The 22,449-nt window shown below is 40.4% G+C and overlaps 2 protein-coding genes across 3 annotated transcripts; one reads left to right on the forward strand and one right to left on the reverse strand.

The window, feature by feature from the left end:
- Positions 1–287: 287 nt before the first annotated feature.
- On the reverse strand, positions 288–11,603 carry e2f1 (E2F transcription factor 1). Its single transcript, XM_042408940.1, has 8 exons — positions 10,861–11,603; positions 10,234–10,576; positions 9,779–9,878; positions 7,640–7,859; positions 7,190–7,342; positions 6,403–6,517; positions 6,013–6,295; positions 288–4,254 (listed from the first exon to the last, which is right to left on the reverse strand). Exons 2-8 carry the CDS (start codon positions 10,483–10,485, stop codon positions 4,013–4,015), a joined length of 1,365 nt encoding a protein of 454 aa, XP_042264874.1. The 5' UTR covers positions 10,486–10,576; positions 10,861–11,603; the 3' UTR covers positions 288–4,012.
- A 168-nt stretch (positions 11,604–11,771) lies between these two features.
- Positions 11,772–22,231, forward strand: znf341 (zinc finger protein 341). 2 transcript variants are annotated; one of them, XM_042408938.1, is made up of 16 exons: positions 11,772–12,224; positions 13,553–13,663; positions 14,656–14,846; positions 15,067–15,216; positions 15,439–15,762; positions 15,919–16,102; positions 16,252–16,345; positions 16,438–16,528; positions 16,809–16,983; positions 17,539–17,786; positions 18,429–18,637; positions 18,903–18,999; positions 19,230–19,362; positions 19,638–19,749; positions 20,001–20,071; positions 21,240–22,231. In XM_042408938.1, the coding sequence occupies exons 1-16, from the start codon at positions 12,194–12,196 to the stop codon at positions 21,800–21,802; spliced, it is 2,784 nt and encodes a 927-aa protein (XP_042264872.1). In that variant the 5' UTR covers positions 11,772–12,193; the 3' UTR covers positions 21,803–22,231. The 2 variants fall into 2 exon arrangements, with proteins under 2 accessions (XP_042264872.1, XP_042264873.1); XM_042408939.1 differs by having other exon boundaries at positions 11,774–12,224; positions 16,255–16,345.
- The last annotated feature ends 218 nt before the right edge of the window (positions 22,232–22,449 follow it).

Raw genomic sequence — 22,449 nt, forward strand, 5'->3', positions numbered from 1 at the left:
GTTCTTGGTGTGAGTACTGTATACAACGTACACTGTTGGAGGTCTATGTCAGTAACATCTTTTACTGCATATACTTTTATGCATTGTGTACTTTTTGATGTTGGATTTGTAGTGTTTAAAATTCATTATACCTGGTGGTTCCTACGCAGATGACAATAAAAATGTCTAGCTTGTTAAGTATTTAATTACAATCAACATTCTTAAGTAATTATAAATGCCAGTGGCTAAATAGAATACTGTATTTCCGGGTGTTATATTTACCTTTGTATTACAAAACAAAGACAAAATATACTTAACTTTTTATTTTTGTCAAAGAAAATTTGATACAAAGGGGCAAACTGAGACCCATTCTTAACAAGTACAAACCTCTTTTTTTTTTTTACCCAGTATGTAGCGACAAAAATAAAATTTGTAAAAAAAAAAAAAAAAAAAAAAAAAAAAAAAGCATTTAAAGATTATGTGATTGATTGTTAAGTTGCTGGAAAAGCCACTGTTCCCCTTAAAAGCACTTTGAACAGAATCAGGGTTGGAGTCAATTCACTTTCACTCTGTTAAACCACAGCAGTTTCATAGCATCTGTCAGCAGATCGGGCTTGTGGACCCTTTTTGTGTCCAATGGTGGACTTCAACACACAGAAAGACACTTTTGTATAAAAATGAACTTTTTATAGATATTTATAGTGTTTTATAGCTTGGATCAAATCTAATTTATTCAATACTGTCCTGACCCATTATTTAAGAAAATCCAGCATGCCACACATGCTTTAATTCATACAATTCCCCAAACAGGATAAATAAAAGTATACATTTTTATACAGTAGTATCTTTAAATTAAGGTAATTTGATTCCAACCCTGGTGCAAATGTTATCTTGAACTTCTTCAAACAAAACCCCAGAAAAACCACACACAACACTTGAAAACATTGCATTCTTCCACCACGACCACACACAAAGAAATCCTGATTTGAATATTAATCAAGAATTAACATTTTACCTTAACAAGGCACTGCATTTGTCCTGCAGAAAATCCAAACATGTGACACAAATTTTCACAAAAAGGTTGACAACATGTCGATCTGTTGAACTGCCACTGGAAGTCAAAGACCAAGACAGACAAAAAAAATATATGATCTGATACATTCTGAGCATTACACGGGTTATAAAAGAAACATTTTAGTGCCTCGTAACAGCGCTGTCAGTTGATACTCTTCAGGAGTCTGGATTGTAAGGTTTTTACAGACCAAAAGGTCATCACCTTTACCCTGAAGATTATTTACACTTTTACTGTAAGAAAAAAAAAAAGATGACTGTAGTTACAAGGTGTTTTTTTTACATGACAGTCAGAGGCACCCAAAGGCTACACAGTGATACATGTGCAACCTTACATTAGCAATGCTGCCTGCAATATGGAGATAAAACAAGAAGTTACACTTTAGTCAGTTCACTCAAAATTACAAATACAAATAGACTGTAGTTATGCATATTTTTGTCTCGAAAAATATCTTTTGGCATCATTAGCCAATGCAGAGGTTGCACATGCACAATTACACATAAGACAGTAAAATATATTCTCTAGGAAAGAGGGGGGGGGACAAGGCAAAATTAAATGGACTAATAATGAGAAAAGCTAATTTACAAACAAAATACTTCTTCTCACCATTACAAGACACATTTATCAACACACGATTCGCTTGGATCTACCCAGTAAAAGGTATAAAATCCCTTCCTGCCAGAAAATGGATGAAACATTTTTGTACCATTTTTCTATTAAAACCCTATTAAATAAATATGAAATTCAACAAAACAAATTGTATTTCCCACACACATGCACACATTAAAACCCAATACTTCAGGAATGCAAAACATGTTAGCTTACATAACTTAGAACAAGAAAAAGAGATTTGATGCAGACATTTCAAACTATTCAACAATACACAACACGGAGCAGGACAGTTTTTTCATCATGTCATACTCTGAGTACATGATGAGAAAACATCTTTGTTATTGCTGCTTATTTCAACTGATAATATTAAAAGAAAAAAAACAACCAAAGCATGTAGTAGTATATGAAGATGAAGCGTGATCCGACAATTGTAGAAAAACAAGAAGGAATTGATCCTTTTGGGCTGAGATAAGATATCCCAGGTATCTCCCTTTGCCTGGTAGAGGTCATTGATTTAAGGCATGAACATTAACTTTCTGAGCAGATTTTAAGTGCATATACTGAACAATAACAGGATGCCCCTGTTATGAAAAACCTTTCAAGAACCTGTTGCTTCCACTTAACCCTTCATAAAGTCACCACTGCTCTACATTGATTATACTGGTAAAAGCAAAGATGCAGCTGTGCTTTAATTCACCCGCGACAACACACAAACACCACTCAATGCTATTAGAAACCGTGCCATGAAGACTGTATGGTTTGTAAGGATCGATAACATCTTGAACCATGTGTCAGGGCTCAGGACCTGCCGGGAGCTTCCCCACATGACAATAACAGTCGGCTAGTTTCGTGAGCATTGGTCTACAGGCATCTAGTGGACTTATCTTGTTTGAACCGCTGGCTGAAAAAGTTGAAAGAAAATAAAATACCACTGTCTTGAAGCTTTTTTTTTTTTTTTTTTAAACCTGTAAAAATCGACCATCAACCTACACAACACCCATGAAATGCATCTACTCTCATACATATTTGCATCAAAAACATTTAAGACTTTGCTCTGCTCCGAACACCTGAGACTATGGCTAAACGCCTAGCTAACTAATAGAGAACAACTTATTCAGTATTAGTTTTTACCCGCTAGCATAACTGCAGCAGTCTATTATCAGCTGGTTTCCTGCACACCAACAAAACACATCTTGTCCTGTGAGATTTGATTCTCTTATTTTTCCTTCAAAACCACATCTGTCATCACACTATGGAATTTCTACCTCTCTAAAATGGCTTTTGAGCAGGGTTTGGTGAAACCAGAGTTTACTCCAGATGCCTAAATGACGTGTCTTTTGAAGAAAAAACAGATTTTGGAAACATCATGGTAATCCTTTAGGTTACCAATTACTTGAAGAATGATGAGCGTAACGCTCACCAAAAGCATCTTAGTTCTTAGTTTGTGTTCACCCCATCAAAAATGAAACTGACAGCAATTCATTTTTCAGCAACTACAGCTGACCATCTGCTGGTCAGTAGGTGTGGAGGGTGATTAAAAGTTGACCATTGTGAATCCCAAGTGGGAGTCTGTGCAACACGTACTGTCACTGTCAGTTAAAGAGATCCAGTCTTTCAGGATTCCAGTGTTTGGGACACACATTATTTGTGACATGGAAGCCTTTTACTTCTGTTTTGTTCTTTGAGTTACTTCTGTTGTCGTGAAAAATATTTTAAAATAGTGTGAAACTGCACCAAAGTTCCAAGATGCTTTTGGAAAGCCCAGTCCTGAATCTGCACTACTCTTAAAGCTGTTTTCATTGAAGCAGCTTCAACCTAAAGCTGCAGGCTGTGGACATTTCCCCCTCGTGGAGAATTCACTTCAGACTGAGCCTGTTGACACCAGCTTTAAGAGTTATAGCATACAAGCTAATCAGTGTTCAGGAAACCAGTCCTATGAGTCCACACTCCACACACAAACACCACCTGCACAATCCACTCGGATAAAACATTATCAACAAAAGCCCACTCACTCACTTGGTACAAAATATCAAAATAACATTCATATAAATAATTTAAATAGCTATACTAAAGCTAAGTTCTTGGTCTAAAATGTTTAAATGGCCAAAGAGAAGTGCTGTACAATTTGGGGGTCTTTCTAAGATCTTCAGCTGGGGTGGTATTTTCAGGATCACAGGCAATTACTACACCAAACATTTTCCCCACACCCTACAAATAAAATGTGGGTTTATGACAAAGCTTTGTCCATAAAATGTTGATGTCTTCCTTTAGAAGCCCAAAGAACACAGGAAAAGTCCTAAATCTAGAGGGATTCGCCCACATGCTCCTCCTCCTCCTCCTCTTTTTCATCTAACTCTCACCCAAAACTTGCGATAGGTCACCAAAGTCACAATCAAACAGTTCACTGATGCCTTCGTGGTCCTCCAGACCAAAGTGGTAGTCGTGACTGTGAGGGGGGGACAGGTTAATGAAACCGTCCAATGGGAGAGGGAGGCCCTCTCCGTTCAGGAAGTCCGAGGAGGAGAGGGGTGAGAAGTCAAAGTCGGGCATGTCTCCGAGGCTGGAGAACGGGTCGCCTCCCAGGAGAGATTCTGTCACAGGAAGTAAAATGTGAAAAATACGGCACGACTGAAAGCATCAGAGTGACATTTACAATACTTTTGATTAATGAACTAATAATCAAACAACTGATCATTAAGCTTGTAAAATGTGATAAAAGGTTGTCAATTAATTATATATTATTAAGCACTTAACCCACGGGTGTTTGCAATTAACTGTGATTAATCACAGTTTTAAAAAAAAAACCCTCTATTTTGTGTTTTTGACAGTACATGTCACACATGTAATGGATTATTTTCTTATGGGCATTTTTAACAAACATTTTAACATGTCGTAGCAGGAGAAGCACAGATGTAAATTATAACGTTAACGATGGCTGTGTTTCATTTAGCTGTGTCACTGTCTGTACTGAGCATATAATGATATTAGTAACGTCTTTTTCCTGCTATGACAAGTCAAAATGTCTGCGGTGAAAAAGACCTCTTACTTCAGTAGCACGTACTTTAGAGAAATAATCTGCGCTACTGATTATAACCTCAATTACAAGGAAAATGTAAAGGGAGCGTGATAAGCAGACGATGGGTATGAGAGGTAACGAGTGACAAATGTTCATATTTGAGGTCCACAAGCCAAAGAGGACTAGCAGCAGCAGCATTTCTGTGATTTATGTGCATACATCTGTGCTTATGACAAGCTGCTACGAAGCAAAAACATTAAACCCTCTTGGTTTGATGTTTTTAATAAAAACAAGCTGTGACGAAGGAAATATGGCTGCCAACTAAACTCAACAATCTGAGGAGAGCAGGAGTGAGTCGGCAGAAATGTCTAAGAACTGAGCTCATTTCAGGGACATTTCCGGGGAGGCAGAAGACCGACTGAGAAAACTCAGCGGTGGAAAAAGAGGCTCGTATCTGGTCAGTGCATCACTGCTGATAACGAGGCTCGTGGCAGAATTGAGGACTGGACAGTTTGTGCAGTTTTGTTACACAGAGGCTTCTTGTACTATATGTCTGTGTGTTATTCCTTTATGAATAATATTTGGTCTTTACAAGGCCGTAACACTCCTTATTTTATGAAAACCTGACTTCGTGCATGTAGATATTATTTATTATTTGTGGAACCATCACATATACTAAACGAAACTGAAAAGTCACAAACATTTACTTTTATTCCATCTTTAACATTTTATTTTTATAGGAGTGGTGATATGCTGACTGTGCCAGGAGTTCAAAAGTATGCAGTGTTCATTAATATTCAACCTGATGTTTTTGAAAGTTAATTAAAATGTCAGATTATGTTAATGTGATATCAGGCGATTTCAACACAGATTCAAATCATGTCCGTTAGAACTGAAGAATAGTTTTATACTTAATTTTGTGGTTTTAAAATTATTTTTAGGGTTGAGACTCTTTTTTTCTTATGGTTATGATATATATAATATATGAAATATATGAAAGCCCCTAAACACCCATGGTCCACCCACACAGGTGTTTTCACTTGTGGTGTCTGATTAGACCTCTTCTCAGGACTCTGTAGGTGTAACTTGCCTAACTTGTTTTCATTCTTATTGGTAGATAGTTTTGTGACATCACATGCACTGTTCGTATTACTGCAGAGGCCGATCAAACGATTCCAGTTAACTCTCTCATGTTTTCAGTGTTTCAGTGTTTTCAGCAGGATCCACTGAAGATATTTGTATAAAGTGCTTGATACCTTTTTCACTGTATCCATGAGGAAGGAAACTACTTAAGATTATTTAAACAAATTTACTGACGAATCTGAACCCTCACCTGTGTCGCCACCTAACACCAGGGATGAAGGGTCCTGCTGGGAGGCTGCTGTCACTGTGGACGACGTGGACGCTGGTGATGATAAACCCACTTCTGGTGCGGTTGTGGAGGTTCTGGCTTGTGATTGGTCTGTGGGTTGTGTGGGAGGCGGGGCCAAGGAAGGGTCAGCTTGGGGTTTCGAGGGACTACTTCCCGTCACGGGGCTGCAGACGCCGGAGCTGTCTTCTGGGCAGAGGAAGACATCGATGGGACCCCGCGTGCTCTTCAGTGACACCTGGTAACCCTGAGAGACCAAACAAATGTCAACTGTCGCGTGAAAGCTCAACTAAAGCAGCAAGTTTGAAAACGATCAACTAAAACAAACTTAATTCATATTTTTAAGGCTTGTACCTCGCTGGGTTCCGAAACTTGCATCTGGGTCTCTGGTGGAGCTCTGATCACCATGACCAGCTGGTCCGGGGAATCAAAGGACTTCCTCAAGTCTTGGCAGCGCACATAGCCCAGCGTGACACAAACAACGATTAAGGAAAACCAGCTGCAAGAGGTTTCATCCTAAGACTGACAAGCGTGCAACAAAGTATTGTCAGTTTTAGATGCTCGGGAGGAAATTATATTTTACATTTATTTATTCACAGCATATTCGCTGAGCATGAGTGTTGGGGAGCAGTTGGGAGTTAAGTATTTTCTCAAGGGCACCTTGGTGATGGTAATGAGGGGCGGTCAAGTTTTGTCATGACCATCTGCGACTTGAACTGGAGACCTTGAGGTCACAAGACTGCTCGTCTAACCTTTAGACCGCTGCTGCAGTGAAAGTAATCATTCTCCGACTCAGGTGTACAGTCTTTATGCACCTTTTAAGATATCTTACTGTATATACATACCAGTATTTTAGGGAATGAGTGTTATACTATGTAAATAAAACATTATGTGGGCAAAATATCCAGATTTGCATTGAATTTACATGTATTGTGAAGGCTCATTAGAATCACAAGTCTGCTGAAGAGCACAGCATTGTGTATTGATCGTTTCAGTTATATGCCTACGCTGTCGTCTTTATCTGAGAAAACCTTCGGTGAGTCTTGTACTTTGTCTTTGCACATGCCAACACTCGTCAGATCTACTAAAAGGTTCGTAACAACTTTAAGGTCTCGGAGCCACAGTTAGGTCAAAAGGATATTTCTTGTTCTGTGGGTCCTCTGTGAGCAGTCTGAGCTGGAGGTTGCATTTGGAAATGAGCTCGTCCAGCTGCTCCTCAGCCTCTGTGAGGTCACACACCTCCCTCTGCAACTCCTTGTGGCGGGCAACCAATGCCCCGTCAATACGGTTACCACTGCATGAGTAGATAGCGGAGATAAATGAAGGTCAGAATGGTTTATGACTCCAAACACACATACCAGCCACGTTTATAATTTTACTGCTGTAATAAGACACACCCTGGCTCCGTTACTGCCTGTAATTCAATTTTTTCACATTTCTCATTCACTTTACTTGTGCTTATGATGTTTTAGTGTTGCAGTTGTTTGTTTTATACATCAGGTAGATGTCATATTTACACTTTATTTATACTCTGTTTTACTGCTGTAGTATTAGTATTATAATAATACACTTTAAGCTGCTTTATACTCACAGCCATTGGATGTTGTTCTTGGACTTCTTGGAGATGAGCTGGATTCCCTCCAGAACGTTGGTAATGTCATAAATGCGTCTTTTCTGGACATCCAGGACCTGCGAGGCCCAGTTCAGGTCCACCACGCCATCAGCTGACTGGGACAACAGGTTCAGAAAGCGCTTTGTGGTCAGGTTCAAGGAGGTGTCATACCGTGACTTCTCCGTCGTGGTTCGAGGAACTGGAAGGAAAAGGAAAAGGTTGACATACAGCTTTAAAAATGTATCATTTCTTTCTTTTTAAACAACAGCCTAAAGCACAAACTGAGGCAGGAGTGAAAAACAGGATCCCACCCCCCCTAATGGAGGCACTACAGGTTCACCTGGTTTTTACCCAGTGATATTCTGCTGTTGGCCTTAGAGGAAGTGTCAAATCAAAGCTTAAGAGTGAAATCTAAACTCCAGTCACCAGTGAGGAATGAGCAGTTTCTCATTTCTCAATATCCAGAGAAGATTGATTTTTTCCCCTCTTCTCCTGTTTTGTATTATAGTTTTTTGGGGAGAGTTCAGTGGATGAAATGGGTTAAAGGATTATTATACAGTAATTCACAATTTAATGAAAAAGCTTAGATAACAGTCCAAGTTATACATCTTTTTTTTTTAAATGCCAGTTTTTATATTGTCTGAATATTCCATTCTTGTATTAAACTCCATACTCACATCCCAAAACAGTGAATCTTTAATTAATACTTAACTTTAACTCCATTTAGACTCTTAAGTGATCCCTCCCTACGTATAGTCCTGTGCTAACATTCTGTTAAATTACACCAGCTTGATGCTCATTTGTTCATGACTTATTCCGTTTTGTTTGGGATGGAGCTGTAATGTTATTTCTATATGCTATACTGTCTATAACAAACCTAAAGACCTGATGTTCACTCACTGCTTGTAATCTTGACTAAACGTATTATTTATGTCAGCCTCTTAAAGTGGAGATATCACTACAGGCTGGATGCTCCAGCAGCTGATCAGATACACCTGTGAGACTGCTGAAAGAGAAGCTTGTTTACTGGTTCACTGTGATACTGGGATAGTGCTCTGCTCTCTCCAGCTGTGTCTCAGTACCAGTGGAAGGGAAGAGAATATACTGGAAATTTAAGCATTTTTACACAGTAGTATTATAGAGCATATTTGACTTTCAATCTGCGCAAATTTTATAAATTAGAGAATTTTCAAATATTATAGAAGAAATTCTTAACTTTTTTTGATGAACTGGACACCGAAGTCCCTTCATTTATGTGTCAGTTGGACTCTGTAATGTCAGCCATGGCAGACATGGCATTTTTTACATCTTTTCCAGTTTCAGTTTTACTCCTTTCAGGAAAGATTTTGGCACAGGAATATAATAAAAACACACTTTCAGTACAAACATTGGTTTGGTAAATCAGCAACTAATACAAAATTCATGATTTTACACAAATCATATCTAAAAGCAAAGGTGATGACATGAAATCCAGATGTTCTGAAGTTACTAATAATTACATGATATGATATGACACGTCATGTAAACAATGCTTTATTGTAGCAGGTCTGTAGAATAACTGAGATTCAAATACGTATCTTTAACAGTTTGCCTGCTTCGAATGAAATTCACATCACTCGTAGCAATTTTTCAGTTCCACTATGATCTCTACAGAGATTTCGGGAAACGGGATGAAATGTTTCAGTGTCACTTTTTAAGCCTTTTCAGTTCCGTGTTCATAATAAAGTTCAGCTCCACTATCTGCTGTATATAAAACACCCAATTCTCTTATGTCCTTTCAGTTTCACTATGACGATATAAAGCTTGAGTGGAGGGAAAAGCTGAATGAATCAATAAAGAGTAATGTTCACTCTCTCTCTGTATGATTGAAAACTATTTTTGTCATTTCACAGACAGACCAAAAGTTGTAGTTGTTATATCTGACGCTATTCAGCCTGGTGAAGACAAAAACAGTTTGTCAGGCTGTTGTCTGTGCTGATGAAAGGACGTATGTGTGGACTGGTTGATGCAACACTCACGCACCACGGATGCTGAGGTTTCTTTTGTTGCTTCTGCTGTGAATTCCAGGTAACAATGAAAAAAAAAAAAAAGCACAATAAGCTGTGCCTGTGTGTGTACCTCGGGGAGGGGCAGGTGTGGAAGGTGGTGCTTGGCCTATGGATGGTCGAGTGGTGCTAACATACTGATGGTCACTATCAAGGTCCAGCTTCCTCTTTACCTGAAGAAATAAAAAGAAAAACATATAAGTGGTTGAAAAAAAGACACAGACAAAAAAAAACTATCCTAATGATATGCTACATGTTATTATAATGAAGTACTCATCATGTATTAGAGGATAGAAAAAGAAACCACCTGCTGGAAAAAAGGCAAAACAAAATGTCTTAAAGCAACAGGTGGATGAACTTCTACAGCTCGGTTACACAGGCAGAAGCACATCAATGGACACATTTCAACATAACTAACTAATATGACTATAAAGACATGTACTCAGCTAACCACTTCCTTACTCGCTCCGCCACTTTCTTTCACCTCTGTCTCTTCCCCTTCTTCCCACACCTCCCCCTTCCTCTCACCGGAGGTCTTCCCAGGGCAGGCCGTCTCTTGTCTTGGATCCCCACATCAGCGGGCCCCTGCGGCGTGGCAAACAGCAGGATTTCCCCCGTGCTGGTGGGTGCGGCTGCCGGGTGGAGTCCCTCATTGCTGGGGCTGGTGATGATCACTATCTGGTGGTCCTCGCCCAGGTTGATACTCCCAGAGTTCAGCAAAGTCTCAAAGTCAGCCAACAGATCCTCCGATGTCTGCCCTGTTATCAAAGTCTCTGACATGGCAGTGTTTCACACAGTATCCCTTGACTGGACTCTGGAGGTGTTGAGGGCTCACAAAACAAGATGCTGTAGCTCGACTGAGTCTCAACACCTGATTGAATTTAAGGAACAATGGTGAAACCTCCTGAAAGTTTGCTTGCAGGTGTTCTTAGGCAGCTTGGACATTTCTTTACAAAGTTCCTCTTTCTCTATTTTATATTTCACTGTTAATAAACAAGCTACTACAAACACATTATGATTGACATTATTAACATAAGTGACACTCTATTGCAAGCGACGTGCTAAAACTATTTTAGACAAATGATGAAACAGCAAGACAGGATGTTCTGCCAGACAGGAAATGTGGCAAATAAAATAATATTGCTAAATGCATACCAACTCTGAGCCTTGAGGTTTAGTCGCTTATAATGTGGCACAGAAAGAGTTGCAAATCGGCGGAGGCAATAATAAAGACTGAAGGTTGAAGCGAGCTAGCAACGGAGCAAGCTAATCTTTTGTTTTCATGTGTCCTGCGAGGCCTGGCCGCACTGCCCTGAACACAACTACCAACCCTGCTAACGAGCTAGCATGTCACGACAACAAAAGCTGAAATAAGTTAACAAACAATCCGGCACAGCGGCCAAACTACCTGCGTACACATATAAAACACTATTATTCCTCCTTACACTCAGGACGGGGCTTAATTAAATGGCTATTAAAAAGTTTATAGCAGCTTTCCAGGAGTAAGCTAACGCAATAAATTATCTACAAAGCAAACGGCATCACCAGAACTCAGAGGCATCTTTGAGAGCACATGCATGAAAGCGACAATTCAGCGGAATACTTTGAGTTATCTTCAAATATGAAAATATAGGGCAGATTAGCATGCTAGCTATTAGCCGCAGTTCTTCAACCCCCTCGTTTTGTTGGGGCACGCAGGAAGCACTCCGACAAAACTGGAAATATTAGGAAATAAAGCGGTGAAATATGCGCGCATCCTTTAAAACAGCCGCCGCTGGTCCTTTGGTTGCTCACGGCGGGTGTAGTCCGTTTATAAAAGCGCCGTCCCGACCCAGTTATCGACTGTTATTGTTGTTATTGTCCCAGCTGATCTACATCTAAACAAGGCTCGGACGGTTTTCGCGCGAAATCTTTTTTGCCGCGAAACCGGCACGTGCGTCAGTCCGACGGTTACCATTGGTTGAAAAGCCGCACCTTCCGCTGGGCGGGAATAACAGTCTCTGATTGGTCTACGCGGCTGTCAGTCATTTTTACCGAGCGCAGATTTGTCGATCTGGAGGTGCATTTAAGTTCAACGAGGAAAACAAATAAATCAGCGTCATGTTATCTTGTTACCTTACTTGAAATGAAGATACGGTTTCTTACACTTGATAATGCTCAATACGACCTGTATTTGCTCTCAACACAAACTCAAGAGTGTCACGTTCTGTGTTTATTTGTGTCACGCGTGAAAATGTTATTTGGAGCGCCGAAAAACCGCAGCCGTCATAATTTGGTGGCCTCAGACAAAATAACACGCCATTCTTCCAACTGAGACATAATTTCAACTCCCTCGTCGGTCTGTTGTGACGATTAATAAGGCAAATGTTTGCCTCCAACTCGTTGGTTTTAATGTTTACGACGTCTTCTCCTGCGTGGAAGGGAGCGTACCTCAGCAGGCAGCCTCTGCTAATCGAGCGCCTATCGTGCGCAGCAGGAGAACTGCAAGATGGCGCAGGCAATATTTGAAGTGCTTGAAGGTAGGAATAATTTGTTAATAACCACGTAACTACGACTAGAACAAAACGTGAATTTGCATTTTAAACAACGTTAATATACCAGGCCCATTTGAATATACAGAAAAGCCTTAACAAACCCATTTTAAGGCGTCTATTTTTGTTATAGCAATCAAAACATCCTTTGCCAGGGAGAGAGTCCATGGTTGTAAACAAACGAACAGATTTATTTTTGTTCAGACCTTATGAGCAGTTTGAGATTGCAAGATGTTCTTATCCTGTTTCAGTCTGGCAGTGAAACGATGTGGGCCTTTTCTTGCAATTCAGACTGTATTTTATACTGAAGCAGCAGGCCCATCTGATAAAAGCACACTGTAATATTCATATAATACAGTATATCTATAAGGACTAACAGTGTGTCTGTGTATAGTGAATTTACAGATACCTTATGGTTTGTGTATTTTAATCTCCTTAGGTATTTATTAGCAGTAGTAGTGGTCATTACATTTGTCTACACTCTTATATAGAGATTAATAAAGCTGCTGGTCTTGACCAATATGTCATTTCATGTCTGAAGGTTTAGCAGACAGTCATTCAGAACCCCTGTCAGTCACTGTTAGTGTAAGCATCCTCCCTGTAGTGTCTTTTTAAAAGACACAATCTCTGTTGTTTCTTCTCAGCTTATTATCTAGACCCCTTAACAGACGTAAAACCTAAAGTTTGTTAGTTATTGTGTAACACACATACAAGTCCCAAGCCCACGTGGACTAATAAGACAACAAAATGCAGTTGCAATGGTGAAAAATTTGTCAAACATAGACAAGAACAAAAATGTTTACATTACAAAGAATAAAACTTCTGTACCTGCTCTACAAATAAAATCAGCTACACAAAAGTTTCCCTTCTTGAGAGACAGCTCAAGTTTTTTTGTTTTTTTTTAAATCATTCATCCAGAAAGACTCATCAGACATTAAGGGCATTTTAGTGGAGAGTGTAGCCCTTAAATTATAATATAATGAGCAATAAACCATGAAATGGACTTCATCTTCATTACTTCAAGTTTGTACCAAACATCAACAGACCATCTTTCTTTGTACATCAGGAACAGTTTACAGTGTAATCTTACAACATAAGGATTACCTCGCTAATATCCATGTAAAATGTCCCAGTTAAACATCTTTCTAGTGAGCAGCTGTGTAATCACCTGATCAGCTGCTCACTAAATATCACCTAAATCAATATTTTCAGATTTTAATGATACATACAACCTCTGACTATTACATACAGTGGAGCTTGGTAGAATATTACATATAACACTGTTTCTTCATCCTCATCTTCTTCCTCCTCTTCAGGCATGGACAACCAGACAGTGTTGGCGGTCCAGTCTCTGCTGGATGGCCAAGGTGGAGTTCCCGACCCAAACAACCAGAACGTGTCTGGGACTCCCACTATCCAGTCCATGGGTAAGTACACAGGTAACCAGCCTGAAGTTTAAAACTGGCTTGTAGAGAATCTCTAACACAATACCAGCTGATGCACAAAGATGATGTTAAGAAGATAGAACGTGCTTCGTATGAATAGCTGAGGTTGCAAGACAGGAAATGTTATTCAGGTAACAGGAAATTAGTATTATCAAATTTCACAGCCTCCACCATATTAGGGTTTTCTTCAGGGGAATTGTGTAGCTCAGGTTGTACAGGAAACCACCCATATCTAGACAAAAGCTGTCTCATAATCTTTTGAGTAAATGTCTGCCTAAACAATACTCACACTCACTGAACACATGTAATTTGTTTTGTGAAATTGAACCTCTGCTTTTTTCCCCAGGAGTTAATGTTTTATTAACTTATACTTGCATTTATTGATTTATACAGCTAGTTACAAGGTAGTTATGATTTTTATTAGTTTGCGCTTACACTAAAATATCTCCATCTCAGTGCTTGTTCATTAGCAGCATTTACTTTTAGCTTTAGCTGCTGTTACTGTATGTTTGTGTTAGCATCTCACAAGGCAAATTAGTCCCAGGTGAGTGAGAGACCTCTACGGAGACCAAGACCCCCTTCAGGATTGTGAGAGAGGCTTAGAGGGCGAGTGCCTGGTGGCAGGGCTTGTACCCATGAGGCCTCAAGACCAGACTAAAGGAGTAACAGGGGGCAGTTGCCATGTTGGCCAACTGCTTGCGAGGCAGATGTAGTAGGGACTTTTGAAATAGTAAAAATAAACCCCTTACATAAAAGAATAGAATTACAGTAAAAGACTGATTTCTGCTATGTTTTATGAATTGGAAATACAATACAATATGCGAACACAGTAATGTATACAAAACTGACTTTTATGTGCATTAGAAAGCAGTGTTTTATATGACTTGTTTCATGTCTCTGCAGTATACAGTAGTATAGGTCCATTGTTTTATGCTGCATTTGCCTCAAACATCCGTGTTTGTCCTTCACTACAGACGACGAGGACGTGTTCCTGTGTGGGAAGTGTAAGAAACAGTTCAATTCTCTGCCAGCCTTCATGACACACAAGAGGGAACAGTGCCAGTCTAGCGCCCCCTCCCTGTCCACGGTGTCCCTGGCTTCTACCAATGCCTACACACCTGTCCCCTCTATCAGCTCTGGACCACAGACTCCTGCCAACAGACAGGTGAGAACAGAAAGACTGTTTTTTTTTAATGTGGATAACTGATAAATTGTTTGGTGAATTCATGGTGAATCAGCTACGTCAGGAACAGTTTGTTTTAGATTGGGTCATATTTTGTTATTTTATCTGTAAACTTACAGCTTACAAATGTACCTGGAAGTTTATCTAGATGGGTTTGAATAATGAACACATAATGTTTGTGTATTCTCCACTTATACACCAGGTCTCCACTTACATCACAGTCCCTCCTTCCCCTCTGACACACACTCTGGTCCAAGGCAACGTGCTGGTCAGCGATGACATTCTCATGTCGGCTATCTCAGCCTTCACTTCCATTGACCAGCCGATGGCCACCATGCAGACACCTATACAGGTAGTACAGAGTGGATATTTTACCTTTTGTCACTTTCGTATGCCTTGACCCTATAAAGCACCGCAGTCTTGTCTGGTACTATGTCACATTTTCTATTTAGATGCAATAAAATCTGGAGTGTGAGATGATTAACAACAGTTTGAGTAATTCCGAGCATACAATAAACGTACAGTATGGCGCTGCGTTAATCTGTCTCCTTCATTTTTTTTTTTTGTATCTCAGAGTAACCTCAGCATGCACACAGCTGGGGTATCTTACCTTCAGCACCATCACCACCACCACCACCATCATCATCATCACCAACAGCAGCAGCAGCAGCAGCAGCAGCAGCAGCAGCAACAGCAGTCGTCACACCCCCTGCCCTCCGGCCAGACACCAGCCCACCCCTTGCCAGCTGGACAGCCCACCCAACAACCGCTCTCGTCACAAGTCCCAGCAAGCCACAGCAACTCGGTGGTCCAGGTGTACAGCACACTGCCACATATGGCGGGGGGTGGTAGTGCAGAGATCCACACCCTGGGTCTACAGCCTTTCCATCCTGTACAAGTGAGTCAATCTCGCTGTTTGGTTATCATCTCAGTTATTAATATGTTATGCACCATTTAATTCCAGGTCTACTGGTGTTGCAGGAGGAAAAAAAGGTTGTTTCTGGCTATAATGGCTGCAAAAGGAATACTGAACTTAGATAATGTTTTCCCTCAGGTGCCCAGTCAGTGTGTGGAGAGCCAGTCATACAACACCCCTCCTGTCTACAGTCCCGGGAAGCAGGGCACCAAAACCAAGACCTGCAGCATCACCACCAACCTGACGGAGCTGGGTGACTTTGAAAAGGTCATCATTCCCAAACGACCAAGGTGTAGCAAAAAGAGCCCCGACGGAGCCACAGGTGTGTGTGGAGAAAAACATTGCAAGTTTAAATTTTTTCTAAATGATCCTCTTATACCAGTAATGATTAATTAAATTTCATATGATGACATAATGACATAGATACGAAATGTATGACAGTGATCGTCGGATTAATTTTCATCTCCTCAGCAGAGCAGCTGAAAGGCAAAGGTCCAAAGCTGAAGTGTAATTTCTGTGACAAAATCTTTTCGAAAAACTTTGATCTTCAGCAGCACATTAGAAGGTGAGTCCCTGTCCGGCACGGTGGACTGCACCCATCCAAAAATAGACTCTGTTCCTTTCCAGTCGTGATTTCTTACTGTTTGCTTTTTGCAGCCACACAGGAGAGAAACCATTTCAGTGCATCGTCTGTGGCCGAGCGTTTGCTCAGAAGTCCAACGTGAAGAAACACATGCAGACACACAAGGTTCTGAACAGTTTGTGATGATACTTTCTGACATAAATCTATGTTTGTTTTTCAAAAGTCTGGACTCCCCTTTTTGCCACATAATTACCAAAAATGTGTCGGCGTACACCTGATGTACCGGCATGGTGCACTTGACTTGTAAGTTGCGCTGGGTTACTGAAAACAGAGTCCATTAAGTCAAATGTATCATAAGCACTTTGAAATATCTTTTAAAACATAAAGTTTGTGAATGCAACATAACGCTAACAACACAGTAACATCAGCTGTCTTTATCCTAAAGGTGTGGCCTATGGGTGTGGCCAGCACAGTCTCAAGATTACCAATCACAGTAAAGGTGGTGCCAGTGTCAGCCAATGAGGATGAAGGGGGCAGGGAGCAGCAGCAAGGTGAACAAGAGGAGGGGCCACAGCAGCAGACCAGTCAAACACATGCAGAAGAAGAGGCAGCTCAAACAGGTACTGAATTCTACCACTGTGACTAAAAAAATTAACTCAATGCAACTCTGAGCACTTGTTTAGATGCTCTTATAGTGACTTAGTTAAATATGCTTATTTAATTTCTTTCTGACAACAAGATCAATACCAGTGTCATGTATTTGTGTTAAAGATGCACTAATCAATATTTTCATGCCAACAAAGGGTCAAATGACTACGTCGAATGTGAAAGAAGTTGCTCATAGAAAATGATCACCAACTCTGCAGTTCCTTACAGCTCTATAGAGCGTTTTAGCATCTTTCCGCTTGTTGTTTTGGTTTTAAAGCCGACAACTTTTCTGTTCTGTTTTCGCTGTTATCAGTGAAAAAGCTCTGATAAACCCCGTTGTACGCTACCTGTCCAGCAACAAATGGCAGACAGACAAAGTCAATAACTACCTGGAAAACAGAATAGAGCATTTAACTGCTAATGAGTCAGTGGAGAGCAAAAGAGAGATGTAAAATCAGTAACATTTACTGATCCAGCATCAGATTTACAGCCCCAGCCCTTACAGTAAATAAAATGCTTCATTGCAGAGTCTCCAGGAGAGCTGGAACAGAGTGCGACTGAGGCCCAGGTCGATCCGGAGGGCAGGGGAGGAGAAGATGTGCAGAACAGGCATCCTCAGGTCCAGATGCATGAATCTAACCAGAACCAACAGTGCCAAGCTCAGACCAAACAGATTGTTGTGATTGACAGCTCCTACCAGTGCCAGTTCTGCGCCAGCAAGTTCAAGACCTACTTCCAGCTCAAGTCCCACCTGACCCAGCACAAAGGGGAGCAGGTGAGTGCTGCAGAAGGTACATGTGGGGTGTGTGTCTGTCGGTGGCAGGGTCGCTTAGAGGTTACAAAGGCTGCGCTTTAAAAGACGACTGAAGATCATGTCAGCCATACATGTCTGAAGAAGTCTTGTACTCTCATGTTTTTGTCTTTAGTAGACACTGATACGATAATAATGGTAAAGTCATGTCAATAAAAATGTTTTATATGTACCATTTACCACATTACAGCTAACCATTTTACTGAATGTTTTACATTTTTCCTACCGTCCAGACAGTCATTGTTTGCGTATAACTTCCATACAATATGGAAAACTACTTGTAGAGAGTTGATAATAAGATAATACATCACAGTGACCATTGTTTTTGATTTTATTTTTGGTTCTTCTCTGTGTCGTACTGCAGTTGAAAGCCCTGATTGATCTGAAAAGTCTGCCTGTGTGGTGTGTTTCTGTGCATCTGATAGCTTCAGAATCAGATGCTGAACAGCATCATTTTTATAACGAGAAGCTAACAGGTTTAGATTATCTTTCTATGTTTTTGTTCTCTTTGTGTCATGGGTTTGATTTTCTGACAAAAAAGCTCATGAAGTCTGTTTGTGTTTTTTTTAAATGTCAACATTAATAACACTGCTTGCTTTCCTGCAGGTTTACAAGTGTGTGTTGAAGTCCTGCTCCCAGACCTTCCAGAAGTTGGATCAGTTCTTGGAGCACATTAGGACGCACCAGGAGCAGCTGACTTACCGCTGCCACCTCTGCAGCAAGGTGTTCCCCTCGCTGTTCGAACTGGGAGTCCACCAGTACTCCCACTGCTTCTGCCCACAGCAGAACACACGCAAAGAAACCACCATCTACAGGTCAGCTCAACCGCTCATCCTTGTGTATTGATTCTATGTGAATGATAGCGGGAATTAAGAACACTGGCATCATTAAGTCAGCTGACATGGACTCACTGCTCATTTTATGTTCTTGCTTTACTGGTTCAACTCTGGTGTCAACATTGATTTCTTTATACCCATGAACCTGTGTGCTTTGGTCTTATTGTATGTTACTGCAGTTGGTTGATACTGCATTCATATTCCTAACAAAAACCACCACTTGTTATCTTGTGTTTCCCTTCAGGTGTGTGAAATGTCAAAGCAGATATTCTACCCAGGAGGCCCTGGAACAGCATCTACTGACAGCCTCACACAGCTTTCCTTGTCCACACTGTGAAAAGGTACAAAACACACAATGTATACACCTGGAATATTTAACGTCATCTGCAATTCTTGTGGAGATATTTGGACCCTAGAAGTTATACTTGCCATAAACCTACCATTCCTTAATATCCTTACCTTAAAATGTTTAATAACTAGTTCAGGTTTGTGATGTTCAGGGTTTTTTGTTTTTCATGTCACATTTTAAGACTTTGTGCAGTGTCTGATTTGTTCTCTTTCTGGCCATCAGGTGTTCCCGTGTGAGAGGTACTTCAGACGGCACCTTCCCACTCATGGCGTTGGAGGGAGGTTCAAGTGTCAGATCTGCAAGAAGGCCTTTAAGACAGAACACTACCTCAAACTGCACACACGTATTCACTCAGGTCTGAAGGACTTCCATGAAGCATCCATCCTGTGCATTCATCTCTGACATTTTTTTCTTGGAGACTTTTAGTCAAGCCACTAAAAAATTGTGCATTAGTTTAGTTTCATAGGCGGGGGCTTCGGCACAGCTGAGACCAATGTTGATGATGTTTTAGTTCCAGTAGGTGTCACTCCTGGCTGTCACTGCTCAGGCATATCACTTAACCCAACTAATAACTACAAAGGTCGTTGATCAAAGTACAGGTGTGAGTTTGATGCTGATTCCATTTTCCAGGTGAAAAGCCATACAAATGCTCCCTCTGTGAGGCGACGTTCAACAGGAAGGACAAAGTGAAGCGACACATGCTCATCCACGAACCCTTTAAAAAATACAAGTGTCCTTTCAGGTGAGGTTCTCCAATAGGAATGTCCTATTAGCTGAAGTCACTCCTGATTAATTAGAAATGCAAGATTGGCAGTTTGAATTCACTCATTCTTTAACCTTCCTTCTTTGCTTTTCTCTTTTCTCCTCATTTCTGCTTTTCTGGCCCTCTTTTTTATTCTTTATTTCTTATTTCTTTGATTCTTTCCTTTCATATTTTCTTACATTTCTTATAAGATAATTAAATTTTATACTAACTGGGGTTTTTTTCATCAGGACACATGTAGGGTGCACCAAAGAATTCAACAGACCTGACAAACTCAAGGCCCACATTCTGTCACATTCTGGTGAGTCAATAATAATATCAATAATATTTTTATCAAGTGTCACCGTCCACTATGTGACATTGCATTTTTCAGATAATCCAATAGGTTTTCAAATTGTTTCAGATGTTAGAATAGTAACAAACTAGCCAAAGATGGTGAACATTGTAAACATTAAACATTAGCATGTTAGCATTGTCATTCTAAGCATGTTAGCTTGCTGACATTAGCATTTAGATCAAATCACAGCTGTTTAAGTAGAGCTTCAGAGAGCTGCTAGCATGACTGTAGACGTTTAATCACAGTTATTTTTGTGGTGTGCACATTCACAGCAGCTGTAGCACATTTGTGTTGCCACTCAATATTGAGATGTGTGCTATTCCATGAAAAACGTGACCTCAGTGCATAACCTGTAATTGTAATAAAAAGTCAGGCTACAGAGAATCTAGCAAACTCTTAATTTCAGTGTCAAACATATTTACATTCCAATGAACCACTGTATACCTGCACAATATGGTTTAATGTCTAGGCCCAGTTCACCCAAATCACAAAAATGCTCAACTTACTATAAAAGGTATCTAGTCATGCAGGTATTTTTGGTAATATGAGCTGAGATTGTGACATATCCACCTCTGAAACTTCTGCAGCTACCTAATAAATGGAATTTGGTTTGTGCTGCTGCATGGCCAGACAACAGTTTAAAAACATGAGGTTAATGTGCTGTTCTGAGTTTTGTGATGTTCTAATAAGCTTAAAAAAACAGCATTAATAAAACTTTCTTCTTTCTTGTTTATTCAAAGGCCTGTGTGTTAGCAGCAAAAAAATAGAACAGATTTCAATGACAATTAGTGAACAGAGTAGATATTAGTGGTGATCCAGATCTGGGAATTTTGCTGTTGCATGAATGATATAGTGTATCTACAAAATGAGAGTTGATTACAAATCCTTAGGTCATGTTTGCAGAGTCAAGAGATTAAATGAAGTGATAGGAACAACATCTTTAGCTGTAAGAGGCAGTTTCTGCAGAGTAGCTTTAAATTCAAGAATTTAGTTTTTTGTTTGTATCACTCAAACTTGAGTTTGCAGTTACATACAACACATGTTTACATAAAGCTTTAACTGAGTCTGAGGAAACTCTTCACTTGAAGTCATTACATTACACTGATTCTCACACAACTTCTCTCTCCTCCAGGTATCAAACCCTACAAGTGTCTGTTTTGTCAGAAGGCGTTTAGCCGCAGGGCTCACATGCTCGAGCATCAGCAGTCCCACACAGATAACTACCGCTTCAGATGCTCCACCTGCAACAAGGGATTCACCAGACAGAGCTACTATAGAGACCACAAATGTCCAGCAGCAGGGAACGGGGCAGGAACTGAAGGAGGGACTGGAGAAGCAGAGGGAGACGGGGTCGTAGGAGTGGCCGAAGGTAAGGATGGAGAGGATGACGGGAGAAGAGGCGGGTTCACGAGAAAAGCGAAAAGGACAGGGACTGGCGGAGGCGATGGAGAGGAGGACGACTGCTCAAAGGGCAGCCTAGAGCAGGTGGAAACACACGGGGAGCAGGAGGAGGAGGGAGAGGAGGAGAGAAGGAGGACTGACGAGGGTTGTCAGGCTGCAATGTCTATCACCACCACTGAAGAGCAGACGCAAAGAGAAGAGGAGCAGGAGGATGACGGGGTAGAAAATGGAAGCGAGGCACTGGAGCAGATCCAGAGCAATGACCAAAACTGTTTGCAGCAGCCATGTTTGTAGATTTAAACATTATCTTTGAAGGAATGTTTCCTGGACATGGACCATCTAACAAACTCAGTTAAAAAAACAACACCAATCAGAGTCTGGGAAATGATTTGTTTTAAATTAAAACGTTATTTATATTATTTAAATTATATGCACTACTTTTATCTTTTAATGTAAATGAAAATGATTTAGGAGATATGTTACCTGGTAGATCTATATTGCCAAAATAACCAGTGGACCATTTCCACCTACTTGTGTAGACATTTTGTGCAGGTTAAGCCATAGTGATTCATTCAACAATGACATCATGTCAAAAGCAACATTTCCCTCTAATTTTATGTAGCATAAGTTTGGGTAAATTATGATAAGTTTACCCATATCTCAAAGTATATTTGTGTCCATATAAATGTACTTGCATTTTCAGTAAAATTCCACCCTCCTATACTCTTTTACTGTTTTGTGTGCTCAGTTTCAGTTTCTACTCAAGTGTTACTTTTGTTGGTGTTTCCTCTTTCCTTCAACCTGTCTTCACTTCTACTTCAGTTCAGTTGGTGATTTCCCGGATTAGCCAGAGAAGGGCCATATCCAAGTGCCCAGAAATGAATGCACTCGCAGATAATACTCATCGCAGACTTTTACATTAATTAGGTCCATCTGAGTCC

The sequence above is a fragment of the Thunnus maccoyii genome, chromosome 4 (assembly GCF_910596095.1).
Source record: "Thunnus maccoyii chromosome 4, fThuMac1.1, whole genome shotgun sequence".
Lineage (NCBI taxonomy): Eukaryota > Metazoa > Chordata > Actinopteri > Scombriformes > Scombridae > Thunnus > Thunnus maccoyii.